This window comes from Vipera berus (genome assembly GCF_964194415.1).
Source record: "Vipera berus genome assembly, chromosome: 6".
Classification (NCBI taxonomy): domain Eukaryota; kingdom Metazoa; phylum Chordata; class Lepidosauria; order Squamata; family Viperidae; genus Vipera; species Vipera berus.
This window is the reverse complement of record NC_138208.1, coordinates 84336652-84358380: the sequence shown is the minus strand read 5'-3', so window position 1 is coordinate 84358380 and position 21729 is coordinate 84336652. Positions and strand designations below refer to the sequence as shown.

The 21729-nt window shown below is 46.8% G+C and overlaps 1 protein-coding gene across 2 annotated transcripts in view; it reads left to right on the top strand.

The window, feature by feature from the left end:
- The first annotated feature begins 1089 nt into the window (after window positions 1-1089).
- Window positions 1090-21729, top strand: part of KRAS (KRAS proto-oncogene, GTPase) — a 39295-nt gene continuing 18655 nt past the window's right edge. For both annotated transcript variants that reach the window (XM_081330996.1, XM_081330995.1), the window contains exons 1-3: window positions 1090-1201; window positions 14831-14952; window positions 20589-20767. In XM_081330996.1, the coding sequence (XP_081187122.1) occupies window positions 14842-14952; window positions 20589-20767 (290 nt within the window). In that variant the 5' untranslated portion in view covers window positions 1090-1201; window positions 14831-14841. The remainder of the gene's footprint in view (window positions 1202-14830; window positions 14953-20588; window positions 20768-21729) is intronic.

Below are 21729 nucleotides of genomic sequence, written 5' to 3'. Positions count from 1 at the left end.
CTGACTCGCGGGATCCACGGGTCTCCTTGCAGCAATTCCCCTTTCTTTTTCGAGCATTTGGCGAGGGCTTCCCGGCTGGGGCTCCTGCGCGCTTCCGAAAGCACGCTGAGCTATCCGGGCCGGAAGCTCTGCGACGATCCAAGCGCTGGGATCTTCCAACTCCAGCACAATCTCGCGAAGGAGGAAGATTCTCCCTTTCCTTCTCCGGTGCGCCTTTTTTTTTTTTTGCAAAACCTTTCAGTCTGGGCGCTGCGCCTTTTTTTTTGCAAAACCTTTCAGTCTGGGCGCTGCGCCTTTTTATTTTTTTATTTTTTTGCAAAACCTTCCAGTCTGGGCGCTGCGCCTTTTTTTTTTTTGCAAAACCTTCCAGTCTGGGTGCTGCTCCTTTTTTTTTTTTGCAAAACCGTCCAGTCTGGGCGCTGCGCCTTTTTATTATTATTTTGCAAAACCTTCCAGTCTGGGCGCTGCGCCTTTATTTTTTTTTTTTTTTTGCAAAACCTTCCCGTCTGGGCGCTGCTCCTTTTTTTTTTTCAAAAACTTCCAGTCTGGGCGTTGCACCTTTTTTTTTGGAAAACCTTCCCATCTGGGCGCTGTGCCTTTTTTTTGCAAAACCTTCCCGTCTGGGCGTTGCGCCTTTTTTTTTGCAAAACCTTCCAGTCTGGGCGCTGCTCCTTTTTTTTTTTTCAAAACCTTCCAGTCTGGGCGCTGCGCCTTTTTATTTTATTTTATTTTTTTGCAAAACCTTCCCGTCCGGGCGCTGCGCCTGTTTTCTTTTGCAAACCTTTTTGCAAAGCCTTCCAGTCTGGGCGCTGCGCCTTTTTATTTTATTTTATTTTTTTGCAAAACCTTCCCGTCCGGGCGCTGCGCCTGTTTTCTTTTGCAAACCTTTTTGCAAAGCCTTCCAGCCGCGGTGGACACCTCTCGCGCCAGCTCTGGGCGCCTCCTCCCCTTCCTCCTCCTCCTCCTCCTCCTCCCTCCCTGGGGCTGCCCCGCCCACGGCTGCCTGTTCCCCCCCTCCCTCTCCATCCAGGCCGTCCAATGGAAAGCCGAGGGCCTCGATAGCACTTGCAAAAAAAGAGAGCGAGCGAGAGAGAGAGCCGCGCCCTCGCCCGCTCGGCGATCGGCAGCAACCGCGATCCCGGCTCGGTCCCTTTCGGTCCCGAAGGAGCGGAGCGGAGGAGCGCCGGCCAGCTGCAGAGAGGCGAGTGCGCGCGATGCCCGGGAATTGGGGCGCGGGGACGGGGAGGAAGAAGGGGGGGAACCCTCCAGTGGATTGGATTCCCTTCGCTTTGGACCGGGGAAGGGGAGCGCGCTGGCCGACCGAGCGATCGAGCGAGCGATCGAGCGAGCCGTCTTGGCTCCGCTTGGTTGCTTTTGCCGCCCTTCCTCCTGGTAGGGCGCCCCGTGGAAAAGCCAAGCCGGCTTCCTGCGGGGAAACTTAATGCAAACTCGTGCAAAAACTGGGGCGCCTTTGCCTGCCCCCGCTGCCCAGGATATAGGGCGCATCGGCGTCTCCGCCTCCCGATCGAGTGGCGGCTTTTTAAAGCCCTGGGATCAAGGCGTGGATGATCCCACTCTAATGGCAGAAAGTGAAGAAGAACTAAAGAGCCTCGTGTTACGTGTGAAGAAGGAGAGTGCAAAACTTGGGTTGAAACTTAACATTAAGAAAAACAAGATCATGGCATCTGGCCCTCTCAATTCCTGGCAAATAGATGGGGAAGAAATGGAGGTAGTGACAGATTTTATTTTCCTGGGCTCCAAGATCACTGCAGATGGGGACTGTAGCCAAGAAATGAAAAGACGCTTGCTTCTGGGGACGAAAGCCATGGCAAATCTACACAGCACACTAAAAAGCAGAGACATCACCCTGTCAACAAAAGTGCGTATAGTCAAGGCTATGGTCTTCCCAGTTGCAGTGTATGGCTGTGAAAGTTGGACCATAAGAAAGGCTGAGCACCAAAGAATTGAAGCCTTTGAACTATGGTGCTGGAGAAGACTCCTGCGAGTCCCTTGGACTGCAAGGCGATCAAACCAGTCAGTCCTAGAGGAGATCAACCCTGACTGCTCTTTAGAAGGCCAGATCCTGAAGTTGAAACTCAAATACTTTGGCCACCTAATGAGGAGGAAGGACTCACTGGAGAAGAGCCCAATGCTGGGAAAGGTTGAGGGCAAGAGAAGAAGGGGACGACAGAGAATGAGGTGGCTGGATGGAGTCACTGAAGCAGGAGGCGTGAGCTTAGATGGACTCCAGAAGATGGTAGAGGACAGGAAGGCCTGGAGAAACATTGTCCATAGGGTCGCGATGGGTCGGACACAACTTCGCAACTAACAACAACAAACCAAGGTGTGGAGGGATCCCAAGTGTCTTGTCGGCGGCTGAGCACAAAAAGCACGACTCCGGACTTGAGCTCCATCATTATGGGGGGGTTTTGCAAGAAGAGATTAGACAACCATTTGTCTGAAAGCTACTATAGGGCTTCCTGCCTGAACAGGGGGTTGGACTAGATGACCTCCCAGGTCCCTCCCAACTCTCTTATTCTGGTAGCCCTCGACTTAACAACCATTCATTTAAAGACTGCTCAAAGTTCCAACCGCACTGAAAAAAAGTGACTTATGACCGTTTTTTTTGACACTTAACGGCTGTTGCCGCATCCCCCGTGATCCCCAAATCAAAAGGAGGTTTTTAAGAAGAGACTGGACAGCCATTTGCCTGAAATGGTATAGGGTTTCCTGCCTGAGCAGGGGGTTGGACTAGATGACCTTCAAGGTCCTTCCAACTATTCTATTCTATTCTATTCTATTCTATTCTATTCTATTCTATCCTATCCTATCCTATCCTATCCTATCCTATCCTATCCTATCCTATCCTATCCTATCCTATCCTATCCTATCCTATCCTATCCTCGCTTAGCAACAGAACTGTTGGGCTTAATGGTGGTCAGAAGCGAAGGACTGCCTGTATTCTGTTAAAGGTTGCCTACACTATTTTGCTCCTTTTTGTCTATGAACGATGCCCCAACCACTTCTAACCCCAGGTCCTTTGGTGACCCACTGTTGGGTCCGGTGACCTCTGTCCCAACAGCTAGGGGAAAACTTTCATGAGCCCTGAATGTGTGGCTGTCAGCCTTTAGCGTCTGTCCCTAGAGTGGATCTTATTCCATGCCACACAAGTTTCCCCTGGTGTCTTCTTCTGATGCGCCAGCCTGCAGAGGTGGCGGGTAGCCAAGCTAACCTGGCCTGGGTTTAGAGGCGAGACCTTTAAGCCAGAGGTCCCCAACCTTGTGGGCATCAGGGACCGGTTCCGCGGAGAGAGGTTTTTCCACGGACCGGAGGGTGTGTGGTTTTGTGTGCTGCCTGCATCCCACGGATGGGGCTTGGCTTGTTTGTGTGGCATGCGGAGCGGGGGGGTTGGGGACCCCTGCTTTAAGCCACCATAAAAACTCATTTTACCATGGTGGAAAAGTGGGAGGGAAAGGCGAAGGCGGCTGAAATATTGATATGCTAGGCTGCATAATTTTAAAAATATCAAGAGTCCCCTTCTCCCATCCCCCCCACCATAAGAACTGAAGCAAGCAGAGCCAATCCTGGAACTGCAGACGGAAAGGGTTCAAACTGAAAGAGTGCTGGACGTGGGTGTGTGCCTTTTTTCCTCCCCTGTTGTGGCTGCTGTCACTGCTGCCATCTGCTGTCACCAGCGGCACGGAGTGTGCACGTTGTAGGGGCCCTCTGTCCAGTTCTTGGCCAGCTCCACACAGGAAGGAAAACTCAGCTTAACGGCAGATGTGCAAAAGGCTCATCCTGCAAGCCGCGTCATTTCCAGAGTGGGCTGCTCTCTTCGTTCCTCTCTTCATGCGTAAACCAAAATACGTTTTACTTCTCAAAATTAGACAGAAAGTTTTATTTTGCTCACTGCTGTCTGCACATGCTGGGTTTACCCAGTGTGCTAAACTAATTAAACCGCAGTTTTCTGAATGCACCCAGCTACCTGGGTTTGCAAAATACAGGTAGTCCTCGACTTACAACTGAGCCCCAAATTTACATGGCTAAGTGAGACAATTATTAAGTGAGTTTTGCCGCATTTTGTAACTTTTCTTTGTTGTGAAGTGAATTTGTTAAGTTAGTTACACGGTTGCTAAGTCGAGGATTGCCTGCAGTATACAACAGCCTCGATCACACTTGTCAGTGACTTTTGGTGGAGTGATTTCTAGGGGGGGTGTATGTGTATCCTTGTGTTCCTTGGTCTCTTAGAAGCTTTCAATCTAGATTCAGTACTAGCAGTCATGGCATGCTTTGGGACCAGCCACTGTGGTGGGGAATGGGACACACTATGCTACAGTGGTTGACCTCTGACCTTAGTGGTCAGTCATCATTCCTGGTTAGCATCTACATCAGGGGTTCCCATCCCGGGGTGCTTGCACCCCCTGGGGGTCCGAGATGATATTCCAGGGCAGGGGTAGGCAACCTTGGCTCTTTTATGACTCGTGGACTTCAACTTTCAGAATTCCTGAGCCAGCATGGCTCAGCTTGGAAACTCCCTTTCCCCTCAGCATGGCTGGCTCAGGAATTCTGGGAGTTGAAGTCCACGAGTCCTAAAAGAGCCAAGGTTGCCTACCCTTGTTCCAGGGGGTGAAAACCTGGGTTTAGAAGTTTTAAAATTATAGTGTATATGCATAATTTGTTATTTCGAACTTTTGTATGGGGTGCGAAAATATATTAGAAGCGTTCTAGGGATGTGGGGTGTACAAAAGGTTGAGAGCTACTGAACTACATGAAACCCCTGGGTTAAGTTCTTCATCAGTTTGGGGTTCAGTAACATCAGTATAAGGGGCGCGGTGGCTCAGTGGGTTAGGACGCTGAGCTTGTCGATCAGAAGGCCGGCAGTTTGGCGGGTCGAATCCCGAGTGCCGCGTAACAGAGTGAGCGCCTGTTACTCATCCCAGCTTCTGCCAACCTAACAGTTGGAAAGCACGTAAAAATGCAAGTACAAAAATAGGGACCACTCCGGTGGGAAGGTAACAGCGTTCCGTGCGCCTTTGGCGTCTAGTCATGCCGGCCACATGACCACGGAGACGTCCTCGGACAAGCGCTGGCTCTTCGGCTTTGAAACGGAGATGAGCACTGGCCCCTAGAGTTGGAAACGACTAGCATGCATGTGCGGGGGAACCTTTACCTTTACCTTTAACATCAGTATGTGGACAATGCCCAATTGTACATCTCAGGCTGCATGGACGAAGGTGTCTGTGTGCTGGCCCAGGATCTGTGGTCTGTTTTGGTCTGACTAGAAGAGGACACATCACTGCTTTGCAAGTTGCTAGTCATCTTTCGGGTGCGAGTTGAGGTGCTGGTCATCCTCTATAACAGCGGCCCCCAACCATAAACCAGTTACATGGAGAGCGGTTTTTCCATGGACTGAAGGGGGAGGCATGATTTTGCATGCTGCCTGCATCCCACACATGCGTGGATGGAGCATCACTTGCTTCCAGGGCCCGATTCCTGGCAGGCTGTGGACCGGTGCCAGTCTGTGGACCAGGGGCTGGGGACCCCTGCTCCATAAAACTCTTTGTGACATAGTGCCTGGTTGTTTGAGAGGCTGCCAGCCTTCATTTTTTTTTGTCCATCTGGAGTCAACAAGGAGAATATTGTCTGAGGTCTTCAAAAGAGGAAATAACTTTTCTGGTACATTAGCTTGAGCTGAATGCAAGTTTTGCTTTACTTCCTGAATACTTCCATGTGTTTTTCTTGGAAAGAAGACAGAAGGGATTGCTGTTGTCTTTTTCCATTTCCCAGCTTAGAGCCCAGATCTCTGATTCTTCTTGGTGGTTTCCCATTCAAACACAAGCCAGAATTTAGCTTCTAAGCCCCATTAGCAAAACCTTGCTATCTGTTGAGACTAGATTAGGCTTGGATATGACTAACCTAGTTATAATCCCACTTTACTCAAGGTTGGGTTTGGTCACCTCACCATCTGAGTCAGCCTGGCACGTGTCACAGTTACTTTTTCGAAGATATATCCGTATGAATTAAAAACTCATTGTTGAAAACATTCATGGTTCAAGTTACGGATAGAAGAAAACCTTTGCACTTCAGGTTGTAATGTGGCGTCCTTGCTGCTCCCTGAGTTGGTTTGTTTTCTTGCAGGTGATTCATTACCAACTAGATAACCTCGTCAGTGCTAGAAGGGAGTAAACCCCAGCACTGATGAGGTTATCTCATTTGGTAATGAAACGTCTGTAACAAAACAAACTCAGAGCACCAGGTATCCCAATCCAGGTTTCAGCTAGTGGGTTAGATCAGGGGTAGGCAACCTTGGCTCTTTTATGACTCGTGGACTTCCAACTCCCAGAATTCCTAAGCCAGCCATGCTGAGGGGAAAGAGAGAGGTTTCCAAGCTGAGCCATGCTGGCTCAGGAATTCTGGGAGTTGGAAGTCCACGAGTCATAAAAGAGCCAAGATTCTCCACCCCTGCTCTAGGCTCATGGACAGATACAGGGGTAGGCAACCTTGGCTCTTTTATAACTCGAGGACTTCAACTCCCAGAATTCCTGAGCCAGCAAGGCTCAGCTTGGAAACCTCTCTCTTTCCCCTCAGCATGGCTGGCTTAGGAATTCTGGGAGTTGGAAGTCCACGAGTCATAAAAGAGCCAAGATTCTCCACCCCTGCTCTAGGCTCATGGACAGATACAGGGGTAGGCAACCTTGGCTCTTTTATGACTCGAGGACTTCAACTCCCAGAATTCCTGAGCCAGCATGGCTCAGCTTGGAAACCTCTCCCTTTCCCCTCAGCATGGCTGGCTCAGGAATTCCGGGAGTTGAAGTCCATGAGTCATAAAAGAGCCAAGGTTGCCTATCCCTGGGTTAGACTCACCCCATAAAGGTAATCCAGGACTTACAACAGAGGTCCCCAATCTTTGGGGCACCAGGGACCGGATCCGTGGAGAGAGTTTTTTCCACGGATCGGAGAGTACATGGTTTTGTGTGCTGCCTGCATCCCGCAGATGGGGCTTTGCTTGTTTGTGTGGACCGGTTGCTGACATGCCACGGCCTAGTACCGGTCCAGAGACCGGAGGTCTCTGGACTTACAACCACCCATTTAGTGATCTTTTGACGTTCCAACAGAACTGAAAAAGTGAGTTATAAGTTCACACGTATGACCGTTGCAGCCTCCCCATAGTCCTGCGATCAAAATTTGGACCCTTGGCAACTGGCTCATATTTATGATGGTTGCGGCGTCTCAGGGTCATGACAAGCAAAGTCAAAGGGGAAGCCAGATTCCCTTAACTAACTTAACAAGTTCATTGATTCACTGAACAACTGTGACAAGGAAGGTTTGTACAATGGGGCAAAAGTCACTTTAACAGATGTCTCACTTAGCAGCGGAAATTTTGGGCTCAATTGTGGTCGTAGGTCGAGGAGTATCTGCATAAAAGTGTAAAAACGTATGTTCCTATGTTCCAGGAAATAGATCATGGAATTGCTTTCAGTGATATAAAAAAAGACTTTTCTTGATTCAAGCCTGGCTCACTTCATCTTTTAGCCATACAATCCTCAGTTAACCTCTCTTGCTGTCTAGCTGGATTATAGGGTGTATATACTGTACTTAAGCAGAAAAGTGTGACTGGCAGTTTTTCGTGTGATACAAGAGGCAATACAGGTTGAAGAATCGGATCGATGGTGTTTGATCTGTTAGGAGCCTGATAACACCTTTTCCAACAAACACATTTTATTAAAAGGGGTAATTTCTGTGATTTACTCTAATTTTGAGAGCCTTGGCAAGGGACAGTGCCTAGCTAACATTGACCAATTTGTGAAAGCAGATAGTTTTAATGAAGGCCCGACTTTCCTCCATAGGCATTTGAGGCAGTGTTTTTATTGGGATTTGATTATGTGGCACCTTGAGTGTGTATTTGATTATTTTAATTGTATTTTGCTTTATTTATGGGGAATGAACACACACAGACAAACACGAGAAACACTTGTATATGTGGCTTGTCAGTTGCTACAGTTACGTATTCAAGATGCACAGGACTGTACATTTTCTAGTAGTAGCAGTAGCACTTAGACTTATATACCACTTCACAGTGCTTTACAGCCCTCTCTAAGTGGTTTACAGAGTGAGTATATTGCCCCCAACAATCTGGGTCCTCATTTTACCGACCTGGGAAGGATGTAAGACTGAGTCAACCTGGAGTCGCTCAGGATCGAACTCCTGGCAGTGGGCAGAGTTAACCTGTAATACTGCATTCTAACCACTGAGAGATCCAGATGAAAATGATCTTGTGGAAGGAGGAGGAGGATGGTGTGGAAAGAAGTGAAGCTGTGAGGAAGTGAATTATAAATGAGAGGGCTAAAATGTGTGCAAAAATGTCTGTGCCACCCGGCTCCTAATGCAACATCGGATCAGCTACAGCAATAGCAGTAGCACTTAGACTTATATACCACTTCATAGTGCTTTACAGCCCACTCTAAGTGGTTTACAGAGTCAGCCTATCGCCCCCAACAATCTGAGTCCTCATTTTATCGACCTCAGAAGGATGTAAGGCTGAGTCAACCGTGAGCTGGTCAGGATCGAACTCCTGGCAATGGGCAGAATTAACCTGCAATACTGCATTCTAACCACAGAGATCCAGATGAAAATGATCTTGTGGAAGGAGGAGGAGGATGGTGTGGAAAGAAGTGAAGATGTGAGGAAGTGAATTATAAATGAGAGGGCTAAAATGTGTGCAAAAATAAAGGGTTTCTTGGTATTCTCTGATTTTGTTTGTTTTCTTGCAGACGTTCAGTAAACCAAACTAGATAACATCATTTTAAGCCTTGGTGGAGCAGTGGGCTAATGCCTCCTTAAGTAACACCAGCTGCCTGCAATTAGTGCAGGTTCGCATCCCACCAGGCTCAAGGTTGACTCAGCCTTCCATCCTTCCGAGGTAGGTAAAATGAGGACCCAGATTGTTGGGGGCAATTAAGCTGACTTTGTAATAATGCCGCTTGGGGTGTGTGTGAAAGCCCTAATAAGCAGGCATATACATAGAATGAAGGCTACTGCTAAGCTTGTAAGCCGCCCTGAGTCTTCGGAGAAGGGCGGGATATAAATGGAATTAAAAAAAAAAACTTGGATAGGACATCAGTTGACTGCTAGACAGGAAAGTTTAAAAAAGAAATCTGGAAGGTAATGGCAAATTACTTTTCCACTGTTGCCAAGAAAACTACTGTACATGCATCAAACTGAACATACAAAAATCTGTATCTTTAAATTTTAAAATCTAAATTAGGATTTTTTTCCTGGTTTGCCCATATTGTTCTCAGGGATTCAAGGATGACGATGATGATGATGATGATGATTATAAAACTTTTCTTCATAAAACATGAAACTCAGTCAACTGAACACTCAAATTGACTGGTACTAATGGTTGGCATGGGTTGCTGCTAGCATCCTAGGTATCAACCAGGTATCTCCTTAAAATGTAAGAGGTTCCAAGTAGCGCAGTTTTTTGTAGCTTTCCTGGAGTTATTGCAGGAAGCTGCAGTTTCTTGATGTGTTTTGCAAAGTTTTTGGACACAGTTCCCAGTGCCCCGATGACACTGTTACATGTTTCATCCATAATCGTGCAGTTTTGATGGCCAGGTCGCGGTATTTCATAATTTTTTCCAGTTCTTTTTCTTCGACTCTGGCATCTCCTGGTACAGCGATATCAATCAGCTGTACGCTTCGGTTCTCTACAACTGTGATATCTGGTGTGTTGTGCTCCAAATGGTGATCTGTCTGTATTCGGAAGTCCCACAAGATCTTCACTCTCTCATTCTCGACAACTTTTTCCACCCTACGTTCCCACGACTTTTCGGACACAGGCAAGTCGTATTTTTTACACAATGCCCAGTGGATTAGTTTAGCAACTCAGTCATGTCTAGCTTTGTAATCAGTTTGCGCAATTTTGCTGCACTCACATATTAAATGTGAAACAGTTTCAACTTTGTTGTTGCAAAGTTGGCAATTTGATTGTCAGTAGATTTTTGTATCTTCGCTTTCATGGCATTAGTTTGTAGTGCTTGTTCTTGAGCAGCCAGTATTAAGCATTCCGTTTCTTGATGGTTCCCATCTTAAGCCATGCCCGTGTCAGGTTGTTATCACATTTTCCTTCAATGTTTTTCAAATGTTGTCCATGCAAAGCTTTGGTTTTCCATCTATTTAATCTATCATCCAGCCGTTTTTGCTTATATTCTGCCTTTGTTTCTGTTATTTTGATAATGCTCTCTGTTTTCATAGCCTGCTGCAGTTTTTCTGTACTTTGATTCACATAGTCATTCAAACTTCGTTTTTCTTCTTCTACAGTTTGATGGATTTGCAGTAGCCCTCTACCCCCTATTCTTCTTGGCAGGTATAATCTGTCGATGTCACTTTGTGGATGTAGAGCATGATGCATGTTCAAGAGTTTGCGTGTTTAGTTTAGTTAGTTATAGTTTATTTGATTTATATACCGCCCTTCTCCTTGGTGGGACTCAGGGCGGTTCACAGGGCATACATAAGAAACACTATACAAAAATTAAAAAGAATTAAATCCATGCCCAATTAAAACAGAAGTACAGATTAAAAACAATTAAAAGCCCATAATCCCCCATCAGGCCAGACCAGCTAATTCGAACAGATGGGTCTTCAGGCCCCGACGGAAAGTTCGAAGGTCTGGTGCCATCCGGAGCTCCACCGGCAATTGATTCCATAAAGCCGGAGCCCCCACAGAGAAGGCCCTCCCCCTGGGGGCCACCAGTCGACATTCCCTGACTGGCGGCACCCTGAGGAGGCCCTCTCTGTGGGAACGCACAGGGCGGAGGGGAGTCGATGCCGGCAGCAGGTGGTCCCTGAGGTAACCCGGACCCATGCCATGTAGGGCCTTAAAGATCGTGACCAACACCTTGAACCTCACCCGAAAGACAACTGGTAGCCAATGCAGCTCGCGGAGCAAAGGTGTAACATGGGAGTACCGGGAAACTCCCAAGACAACTCTCGCGGCCGCATTCTGTACCAGTTGGAGCCTCCGAGTGGTCTTCAAGGGAAGCCCCATGTAGAGAGCATTACAGTAGTCAAGGCGAGAGGTCACGAGCGCATGAGTGACTGTACACAGGGCATCCCGGTTCAGATAGGGCCGCAACTGGCGCACCAGGCGAACCTGGGCGAAAGCCCCCCTAGTCACGGCCACTATATGCTCTTCCAAAGTAAGCCGTGAATCTAGAAGGACTCCCAAGTTGCGAGCCCTATCCACGGGGGGTAAGAGCTCACCCCCCATAGAAAGAGATGGAACATTTGGAATGTCCCGGGATGCCGGAATGCACAGCCACTCAGTCTTGTCAGGGTTGAGCTGAAGTCTGTTCCTCCCCATCCAGACCCGAACCGCCTCCAGGCAACGGGACATCACGGCGAGGGCATCACTGGGGTGGTTTGGGGTCGAAAAGAAAAGTTGGGTATCATCGGCATACTGATGATACCCAACTCCAAAACCACGAATGATCTCACCCAGCGGTTTCATATAGATGTTGAACAGGAGAGGCGAGAGAACCGACCCCTGAGGAACTCCACAAACGAGAGACCTAGGGGCCGATCTCTGCCCCCCTGCCAACACCGACTCCGAGCGTCCCAGGAGATAGGAGGAGAACCACTGAAGAACTGTGCCTCCCACTCCCAATCCCCTGAGACGCCGCAGCAAGATACCATGGTCGATGGTATCGAAAGCCGCTGAGAGGTCTAATAGGACTAGGACAGAGGAATGTCCCCTATCCCGCGCCCTCCAGAGATCATTCTGGTTTTCTGGTCTAGGTGTTCCAATTTGGCCAATGTCCAGTTGATAATTTCAGCTGGGTAATGTATCACTGGGACTGCCCATGTTTTAATGGCTTTAATTATATTTCCAGCATTCAGCTTTGATTTTAGTATTTTGCGGACTCTTCTGATGGATTCCTTTTGTGTTGACTCTTTGACTTTTCCATTCAAGATGTTATCTGCTTCCAATATGCCTAGGTATTTGTAACCATCATCCTTTGCTAGTGCTTTCATACCATTTCCCAGTTCTATTCCTTCAATTTTTCCCATTTTTCCTCGTTGCATGGATAATATAGCACATTTTCCAAGTCCAAAGTCCATTCTGATGTCGCTGCTAAACAGTTGAACTTCGTTGAGTATTGATTCAAGTTCAGTGTGGCTTTTCACATACAGTTTTAAGTCATCCATGTATAGTAGATGGTTTATCTTGCCATGCTGGCTTGAGATGTGGTATCCCAGTTTTGTGTTTGGTAATACTATTGTCAGTGGAATTAATGTGATGTTGAACAGTAGTGGTGAAAGTGAGTCCCCTTGGAAGATTCCTCGTCTGATGTTGATTTCACCAATGTTCTCCCCATTTGCTGTTAGAACTGTTTTCCATTTTTGCATATTTGCTTTCAAAAATGTACAGATGTTTTTGCTGATTCCAAAGTTTTCCAAACATGCATTAATCCAACTGTGGGGTAATGAGTCAAATGCTTTCTTGTAATCCAGGGGTGTCAAACTCAATTTCATTGAGGGCCGCATCAGCATTGCAGTTGCCCTCAGGGGGCCGGGTGGTTGTGGCCAGGGTGGGCGTGACCTACTGGGTGGGCGTGGCTAGAGTGTGTATGGCCTGCTGGATGGGCGTGGCCAGCTCTACATCGTTCGCATCAAGGGTGCCTATGAGGGCCTAGGCAGGAGTGGGACAGATCTGAGGGTCTCTGCCAGAAGGAGGGTCTCTGGGCCAGGGCCAAGGCAGTGGGGGCCGTTCCCTCACTGTTTCCAGGATGGCTTCGCGGGCCACATGAAACCACTTCGCGGGCCGGATCCGGCCCCCGGGCCTTGTGTTTGACATGTCTGTTGTAATCAATCCATGCTAAATTTAAATTTGTTTTTCGTTGTTTTGCATTTTTAAGTACCATTTTGTCAATGAGCAGTTGATCTTTTGTTCCTCTTGATTTTTTATAATTTCCTTTTTGTTCTGCTGGATACAAATTGTTTTCCATCAGATGATTGAATACTGAATTTGCCAGTATTCTTGTAAAAAGTTTGAACATATTATTATTATTATTATTATTATTATTATTATTATTATTATTATTATTATTATTATTATTATTATTATTATTATTTATTTATTTGCACGTGGGATTTGCAAAGGCAAAAAGGTCCCTTAGTCAAAAAAACAACACTTTCCTAGTTTACAAATGCTGAACTCAACTTTTACCATTTCTTGAAATAGAAATGAAATAGAATACTTTTATTTGACCAAGCGTGATTAAGACACACAAGGAATTTGTTTCTGGTGCAGAGGCTCTCTGTACGTGCAAAGCAACACAGTAATAACAATTATAATAATGATGTCAATAAGGGGGTAGTAAAGAAGATGAGGGAACTACCGGTATACAGAACTTACTAAGAAATGTATAATTTATTTGCTAATCAAACAAGCTCTTTTGGTTTTGTGTATATGCCTTCAAGCATAGAATCAAGATCACGCAAGGTATTAGTACCGCTTTATAAAGCCCTAGTAAGGCCACACCTGGAATACTGCAGCCAATTTTGGTCACCATATCACAAAAAAGATGTTGAGAGTTTGTGTTAGGCATATGGTGATAGCCTACAATGTTGGGTTGAAAATATATTAACCATGATGTTGTAACTTTAAGATGTTAATTGGCCAATGGGTGTGTAAGTGTTCTCATGGCCATAAGAGGAAGCTAGGAACGTAGCTTCTCTCTCTCTGAATTCACTGCTCTCTCTACTGTTACTGTTTTGCTGTACTGTTGGTTTACTACTTTGATAAACCTGTACAACTGTGTATTGACCTCTGGACCAGTAAGAAGACTTTGTATTTTAGATTACTCCTTGGACTGTTGCTATTGTGTATGACCTGGACTGTTTATTTTTGACTGTGCATTTTTGTTTTTACACCACCTCAAAAGTAAAATACTTTTTGCTTTTACAACTCAGTGTACTCTTGTGGTTACTGTGTGACTCTTACTGCTCTCAGTACCCTTCCTTGTCTGTGCAACTCTTTGGTAGCACAAGGAGACCTCTGCACAACAATACCTAACAGTTTGGGAAAAAAAACTCAGAGGAGAGCTACTAAGATGATCAAAGACCTGGAGACTAAAACATATAAAGAATGGCTGCAGAACTTGGGTTTAGCTAGTCTAAAGAAAAGAAGAAATAGGAGAGACATGATAGCAGTGTTCCAGTATCTGAGGGGCTGCCACAAGGCAGAGGGGGCCAGGTTGTTTACCAAAGCACCAGAGGGAAGGACGAGAAACAGTGGTTGGAAACTGATCAAAGAGAGAAGCAACCTGGAATTACTTCCTGACAGTGAGGACAATCAACCAGTGGAACAGCTTTGCCTTCAGAAATTGTGGGTGCTCCATCGCTGGAGGTTTTTAAGACGAGACTAGACAATCACCTGTCTGAGATGGTATAGGTTTTCCTGTTTGGGCAGGGGGCTGGACTAGAAGACCTCCAAGGTCCCTTCCAGCTCTATTCTATTCTAAGTTGGTTTTAGACTCCTGGCAACTGCCTAGAACCTAGACCAGGGGTAGGCAACCTCGGCTCTTTTATGACTCATGGACTTCAACTCCCAGAATTCCTGAGCCAGCTTGGCTGGCTCAGGAATTCTGGGAGTTGAAGTCCATGAGTCATAAAAGAGCCGAGGTTGCCTACCCCTGACCTAGACTAATTCCTTCAGTTTTCTTGGCAAGGTGAGACAGAGTGGTTTGTTGCCAGACTTATTATTTTTTTTGCAATTCTTCACCTGTTGTATTTATTATGGATATTTCTGTTTGATCTTCCCTAGGCCTACAGAAGATGACGGAATACAAGCTTGTCGTTGTTGGGGCTGGTGGTGTGGGCAAGAGCGCGTTGACAATTCAGCTCATTCAGAACCATTTTGTAGATGAATACGATCCTACAATAGAGGTAAATTAAGATCCTGTCAAGAATTGTGTCTCTTTTGGAAACCGCTTCTGGACTTTGTGCTGTCTTGTTTGGAAACCATTTCTGGACTTTCTGCCTGAGGTGGAGAAAAATTGAAACTTTGATTTTGGGTTTTACTGATTCGATAGGTTTGTTGTTATAAAAAGGGCTGGTATATTGTACAGGTAGTCCTCGACTTCAGTAGTTCATTTAGTGACGGTTCGTAGTTACAACGGCGCTGGAAAAAGTGGCTTATGACTGTTTGTCACACGACTTGCAGCATCCCCCATGGTCACGTGATTAAAATTCAGATACTTGGCAACTGACTCATGTGTATGACGGTTGCTGTGTCCCGGGATCTCGCCTTTTGCGGCTTTCCGACAAGCAAAGTCAGCGAGGAAGCCAAAGTCACTTAACAGCTGTATTACTAACTTAAGAACTGCAGTGATTCACTCAACAACTGTGGCAAGAACATGGAGCAAAACTCACTTAACCAATAGCCTCACTTAGCAACAGGAATCTTGGGCTCAATTGTGGCTGTAAGTCGAGAACTGTATCGTGCAAAAGTAAAAAGTCGAGGCTTTGTGCTATTGCCGTATTCTACTGCACTACAAAATGTCAGAAGTCAATGCTTTCCCCCTCCCCCCTTTTTCCCTTACACTTTTTCCTCTTATTTTTATTTATTTTATTTTAATTCCATTTATATCCCGCCCTTCTCCGAAGACTCAGGGCGGCTTACAAGCTTAGCAGTAGCCTTCTTCCCTTTTTCCTCCCCTACTTTGCAATGATTTTCATTTTTGTTTGCATTTTATATTTTGATAAACTAATTAAAAAAAAAACCTGAATTATAAAGAGCTGTGTGGTGGTAGTAGATCTAGAAATGGATGCTGATTATCTATGTTTCAAGTATGGAGACAGGCAGATATCAAAACTCTGTTAGAAGATTGCAGGGACTTTATGGATTAAAGCAGGGGTCCTCAACCCCCAGTCCGTAGACCGGCAACGGTCCACGACATCACAGAAACAGGTCCGCACAAACAAGCATCCGCGGGATGCAGGCAGCATGCGAAACCACGCCCCCCTCCGGTCCATGGAAAATCGTCTCTCCACGGAACGGGTCCCTGGTGCCCAGAAGATTGGGGTCCACTGGACTAAAGTCAATCAGCCATAAATTTCAAGTGGTTGTGAGATTGTTTTAGTCCAGGGGTCTTCAAACCTGGCCCTTTTATGACTTGTGGACTTCAACTCCCAGAATTCCTCAGCCAGGCACGCGTGCCTGGCTGAGGAATTCTGGGAGTTGAAGTCCACAAGTCATAAAAGGGCCAAGTTTGAAGAGCCCTGATTTAGTCAGTGATGTTGGATACGCTACGGCTCATCCTTTCTAGCTCGTCCTTCTTGCATTAATTGTACTGGTTTATTTATGAAGAAAATTTATACGGCTGCCCCACTCAGACCGACTCCGAGCAACTCACAGAAGCACCTCTTCTGAATCCATTGTAACTCTAAAACAGTCGTTAAATGACCGGCCTAATAAGTCAAGGACTATACTCTCTCCATTCTTCCTTTCACTTCAAACTGGTGTGTCTTTGCATAATAAATAGAAGTTGCAGAAATGTTTTGCTGGCCTTGAAAGTCAGACCCACCTAGTCACAGTAACCATGTCCAAGAGTTCAGACTGCCTCTTTAGTTAACCTTAATTGCTAGTTTGGTATAGATAGAGCCCCTGAGAACGTGGCGGTTGCACAGTTGGCTCTCACGGTTTACGACAAGCCACAAACCCTATGCCACTCCTTCAAAACACAAGTTGTCCTTGTGGTATTGTAAAACCTCCCGAGTCCATCAGCTGATTTGGCGAGGAATTCCACAGAAGCTCCAAGTTTGTTCCACCGTCTTTTTTTATAAGTTTGCCTTTTGACAAAAAAACCCCTCCCAAAACATAGGGCTGTTGACTATCTGGTATTAGAAATTTCCAAATTCCAAAGAGCTGCTGAGCTGGAATTTGGCACAAGGCGATCTTGATCATTTAACCACCACGTGATGTTCAACGAGATCTTTGACTTTCGTAACCAGGCGAGATAGGTAGGCAAACCAGTCTAATAAACGAATAAATGAGTCTGCTGTAGGTTAGCAAGAAAAAGAACTAAAATAATGATGCATGCTTACAACATCTTACCTTGTAAGACCCCGACAATCCGTAGGGATTCAGCAGTGAATAATAATAGCACAAGGAGTCCTTGATTTACAGCCATTTGTTTAGTGACAGTTCGAAGATACAACGGCGCTGAAAAAAAGTGACATGACGACTATTCATCCTTACAACCAGTGCAGCATCCCCCTGGTCACAGGATCGAAATTGCGTTGCTTGGCAACTGGCATGCACTTATGACGGTTGCAGTGACCCGGAGTCCCGTGATCCCCTTCTGACAATGGGGAAGCTGGATTCACTTAACAACGGTGTTACTAGCTTAACAACCGCAGTGATTCACTTTAACAGCTGTTGCAAAAAATGAGGCAAAACCCGGTTAACAACTGTCTTACTTAGCAATGGAAATTTTGGACTCAGTTGTGGTCGTAGGTCGAGGACTACCTGCATGAAGTGGACACTGCAACTGTCACTTTTTTAGTGCTGTTGTCACTTTCAAAGGACACTAAATGATGGGTTGTTATGTCCAGGACTATCTGTACATGGTGGAAAAGGAGGGAATATCTTTTGATTGACAGTAGATTGATCACCACTAAAGCACTCATTTGCCCCCCCCAACCCCACCCCCGTTCAGAGTTCTCCTTACCCCAACTATGGGGGGGGGCAAACCATCGGTGTGTCATCCATTTGTTGGCTTTTGACAACCAACTCCTTGCAAATGCTGAATTTGATGGTCCTACTCAAGCAACCTCTTCGACGCTGATGCTTCTTCGACGCCCAGCAAAACCTGGCTTGTATTTATTTTCCTGCCTCTTTATTTTCCCTCTTTAAATTATCCTTCCAAGAATAATTGCTCGCTCGGTTTGCCCGGTTGCCGTTTCCCCCTCTGCCTCCTCCTTTGTTGCGGCTGCGAACGTCACACATTTTTAGGAATAGAACTGCAGAGAGCGGCATTTTCTAAATGAAGGCGATGAGTTCACTCGGGCCCGGGAAACACACACAGAATTCTCGTAGGTGTGTGTCACGAGTAAGAAGTCTTGGAAAGCTTGGCCAGGGTGCGGCGGGGGGGGGGGGGAGAGGGGTGTCTGCATTTTATATAATCGCTGCTCTGTTTCAGTTACATAAGCGAAAGGCTTTTTAGGGCGAAGAAAAGGCCCATTTAAAAAACTGACTCTTGCAGCCTGGGAGGCAGCAGTGGGAAGACCAATGACCAGAGGATCATCAAGGTGGCAAGGATTTGAAATTCAAACATAGGTTAAGCAAACGAACTGCCTGGAGGAAATGGGCTAACGACGCTTAGCCGGATCTTAGTGCAAAGAAAATTAAATTAGATCCGACATGGGTGCCCTGTTTTTTTCCCCCTCTTCAGCCTCGTGCCTAAGGAAGCGCATAACAGCAGCTGCAGAATCAGATCTCTGTGCAAAACTATTCTTTTCCTTCCTACCTCACCCATTTCCCACCCCCTTCTCTCTCTGTATGTATTGGCAGGCTCAGAAGTAGCGTCTAATGACATGTTTTCCAACAGTGGGCAAAGTGTGTGGTTTGTGGTAGTGCACGAATTGGGCAAAGTTGTTAAAACGTGTCCGTGAACTTTCCCAGCTTTCGGCTGGGATACAAAAACTGTTCTGGACTTACCATCGTTTGTACAGTGATTGTTCAAATTTACAAGGACGCTGAGAAAAGTGGCTTATTTCAATTTCAGTTTCAACTTTATTGTCAAAGTACAACATGTGTGCAATGAGATTGGCTGAGCCTCCCTTCGTGCGCCCCCCCCCCCCAACTCACAGTGACAACAAACCCACCATCTTGTTACATCATGTCCGGTTTATGTCACTTATGTCCGGTTTTCACACTTAAGAACGGGGGTCTTCAAACTTGACCCTTTTATGAGTTATGGACTTCAACTCCCAGAATTCCTCAGTCAGGCACGCTGGATGAGGAATTCTGGGAGTTGAAGTCCACAAAGTCAAGGGGTCTTTAAACCTGGCCCTTTTATGACTTGTGGACTTCAACTCCCAGAATTCCTCAGCCAGGCACTCTGGCTGAGGAATTCTGGGAGTTGAAGTCCACAAGTCATAAAAGGGCCAAGTTTGAAGACCCCTTGCTTAAGACCATTGCAGTATCCTTCTGGTCATGTGATCCAAATTCAGATGCTTGGAAACTGGCATGTATTTATGACGGTGGTTGTATGATACCATTTGAAAGCTTCCCAATGGGCTTCCAACAAGCAAAATCAATGGGGGAAGCCAGATTTATTTAAGGACTGCATGATTCTCTTTAACCCCGCAGTGATTCACTTAACAACTGTGACAAGAAAGGTCGTAAAATGGGGCAAAACCCACCCAACAACTGTCTTGCTTGGCAGCAGAAATTTGGGCCTCAATGTGGTCCTCGACGTACGACTACAATTGAGCCCAACATTTCTGTTGTTAAGTGAGACATTTGTTAAGTGAGTTTTGCCCCCATTTTATGACCTTCCTGGCCACAGTTGTTAAGTGAATCACTGCAGTTGTGTTAAGCGAATCCGGCTTCCCCATTGACTTTGCTTGTCAGGAGGTCACAAAAAAGTGGATTACATGACCCCGGGATGCCTCACTTAACAACAAAGAAATTTGGGCTCCATTTTGGGTGTATGTTGAGGACTATCTGTACTGAGGGGCCTTTGATGCTTTCTGAGTTTGGTTTTCTTGCAGGTGTTTCATTATCCAAAACATCAGTGCTGAAGGGTGATCAGTGAGCCCTGATGATATTACCTAATTTTGAGTAATGAAATTATCATTATTAGACGATGATAATAATAATAAAGTTGGAAGGCACCTTGGAGGTCATCTAGTCCAACCCCCTGCTCAGGCAGGAAACCCTATACCAGGGGTGTCAAACTCAATTTCATTGAGGGCCGCATCAGCATTGCGGTTCCCCTCAAGGGGCTGGGTGGGTATGGCCAGGGTGGGTGTGGCCTACTGGGTGGGCGTGGCTAGAGTGCGTATGGCCTACTGGGTGGGCGTGGCCTACTGGGTGGGCGTGGCTAGAGTGTGTATGGCCTACTGGGTGGGCGTGGCCTACTGGGTGGGCGTGGCTAGAGTGCGTATGGCCTACTGGGTGGGCGTGGCCAGCTCTACATCGTTCGCATCAAGGGTGCCTATGGGGGCCTGGGCAGGAGTGGGACAGATCTGAGGGTCTCTGGCAGAAGGAGGGTCTCTGGGCCAGGGCCAAGGCAGTGGGGGCCGTTCCCTCCCTGTTTCCAGGATGGCTTTGCGGGCCACATGACACCACTTTGTGGACCGGATCCGGCCCCCGGGCCTTGTGTTTGACATGTCTGCCCTATACCATTTCAGACAAATGGCTGTCCAGTCTCTTCTTAAAAACTCCAAAGTGTCTGCAAGAAAACAGCCCAGCTCAGAGAGCATCCAGGACCCTTCATTTCAATTCCGAGCTACAAATATTCTCCTTTATGGATGACATTTCCCCCCCCCCGCCCCCTCTCCCTTTTTCTCAGGATTCCTACAGGAAGCAAGTGGTCATCGATGGCGAAACCTGCCTCTTGGATATTCTGGACACGGCTGGCCAGGAAGAATACAGTGCAATGCGCGACCAGTACATGAGAACGGGCGAGGGCTTTTTGTGTGTATTTGCCATAAACAACACCAAATCGTTTGAAGATATTCATCATTACAGGTAAGCTTCATTCGACGAGTGGACTATATTTGGTACCTCTCCGGCTCTGCGGGAAAAACGTAGAATAACAGAGTTGGAAGGGGCCTCGGAGGTCTTCTAGTCCAGCCCTCTGGCCAAGCAAGAGACCCTGTACAGTGTTTGACAAATGGTTGTCCAATCTCTTCTTGAAAACCTCCAGCGTTGGAGCACTCACAAGCCCTTCCACTGATTTATTGCAGGGCTTTTCAAGTTTTTCACCCATTGTACCACTTTTAGGATATGGCAACATCTGAGTATCACCAGTCGCCCAGCAAGGTGTCAAAAACTTGATAACCAAAAAAAAAAGGAAAAAAGTGATGAAGTACAGATAGTCCTCAACTTACAACAATTCGCTTAGTGACTGTTCGAAGTTACAGTGGCACTGAAAAAAGTGCCCCCCCCCCAAGCCACAGTCGAGCAAGACACCTGCCTGCACGCCCGGTGCCGCTCTTCCTCCTGTCCGAGGTTTTCATTGTTGTGAGCATTTCTGTTGAGGATTGGCAGCGGGGTGGGGGTGGGGTGGGGGGTGTTTGGGTTTTATTCCCCCCCTCTGCTGCGTGGTTGCAGCAGGTTTTGGTCACTTCACATGACCCTGGGACACTGTGACCGCCATAAATATGAATCAGTTGCCAAGCATCTGAATGTAAATCACAAGACCCTGGAGATGCTGCAACATTCCAGCTGATCGGCGCTTCTTCTGGGCTCAGCGGAAGCACCGGGATCAGCACCGAGCTCCAGCTGGAGTCTGGCGCTCATCCTGGCGCTTCCGCTGAGCCCTGACAGACCTGCAGCTCCAGCCGTCTCTCGCTCAGGCTTGTGCGGTGCTGCCACTGGTTCAGCTCATTCCCCTCCCCAGCTACCACCTTTTTAGGATGCTCACGTACCACCTGCCAGGTGCCAATGTACCACAGGTGGTACCCGTACCACTGGTTGAAAAGCCCTGC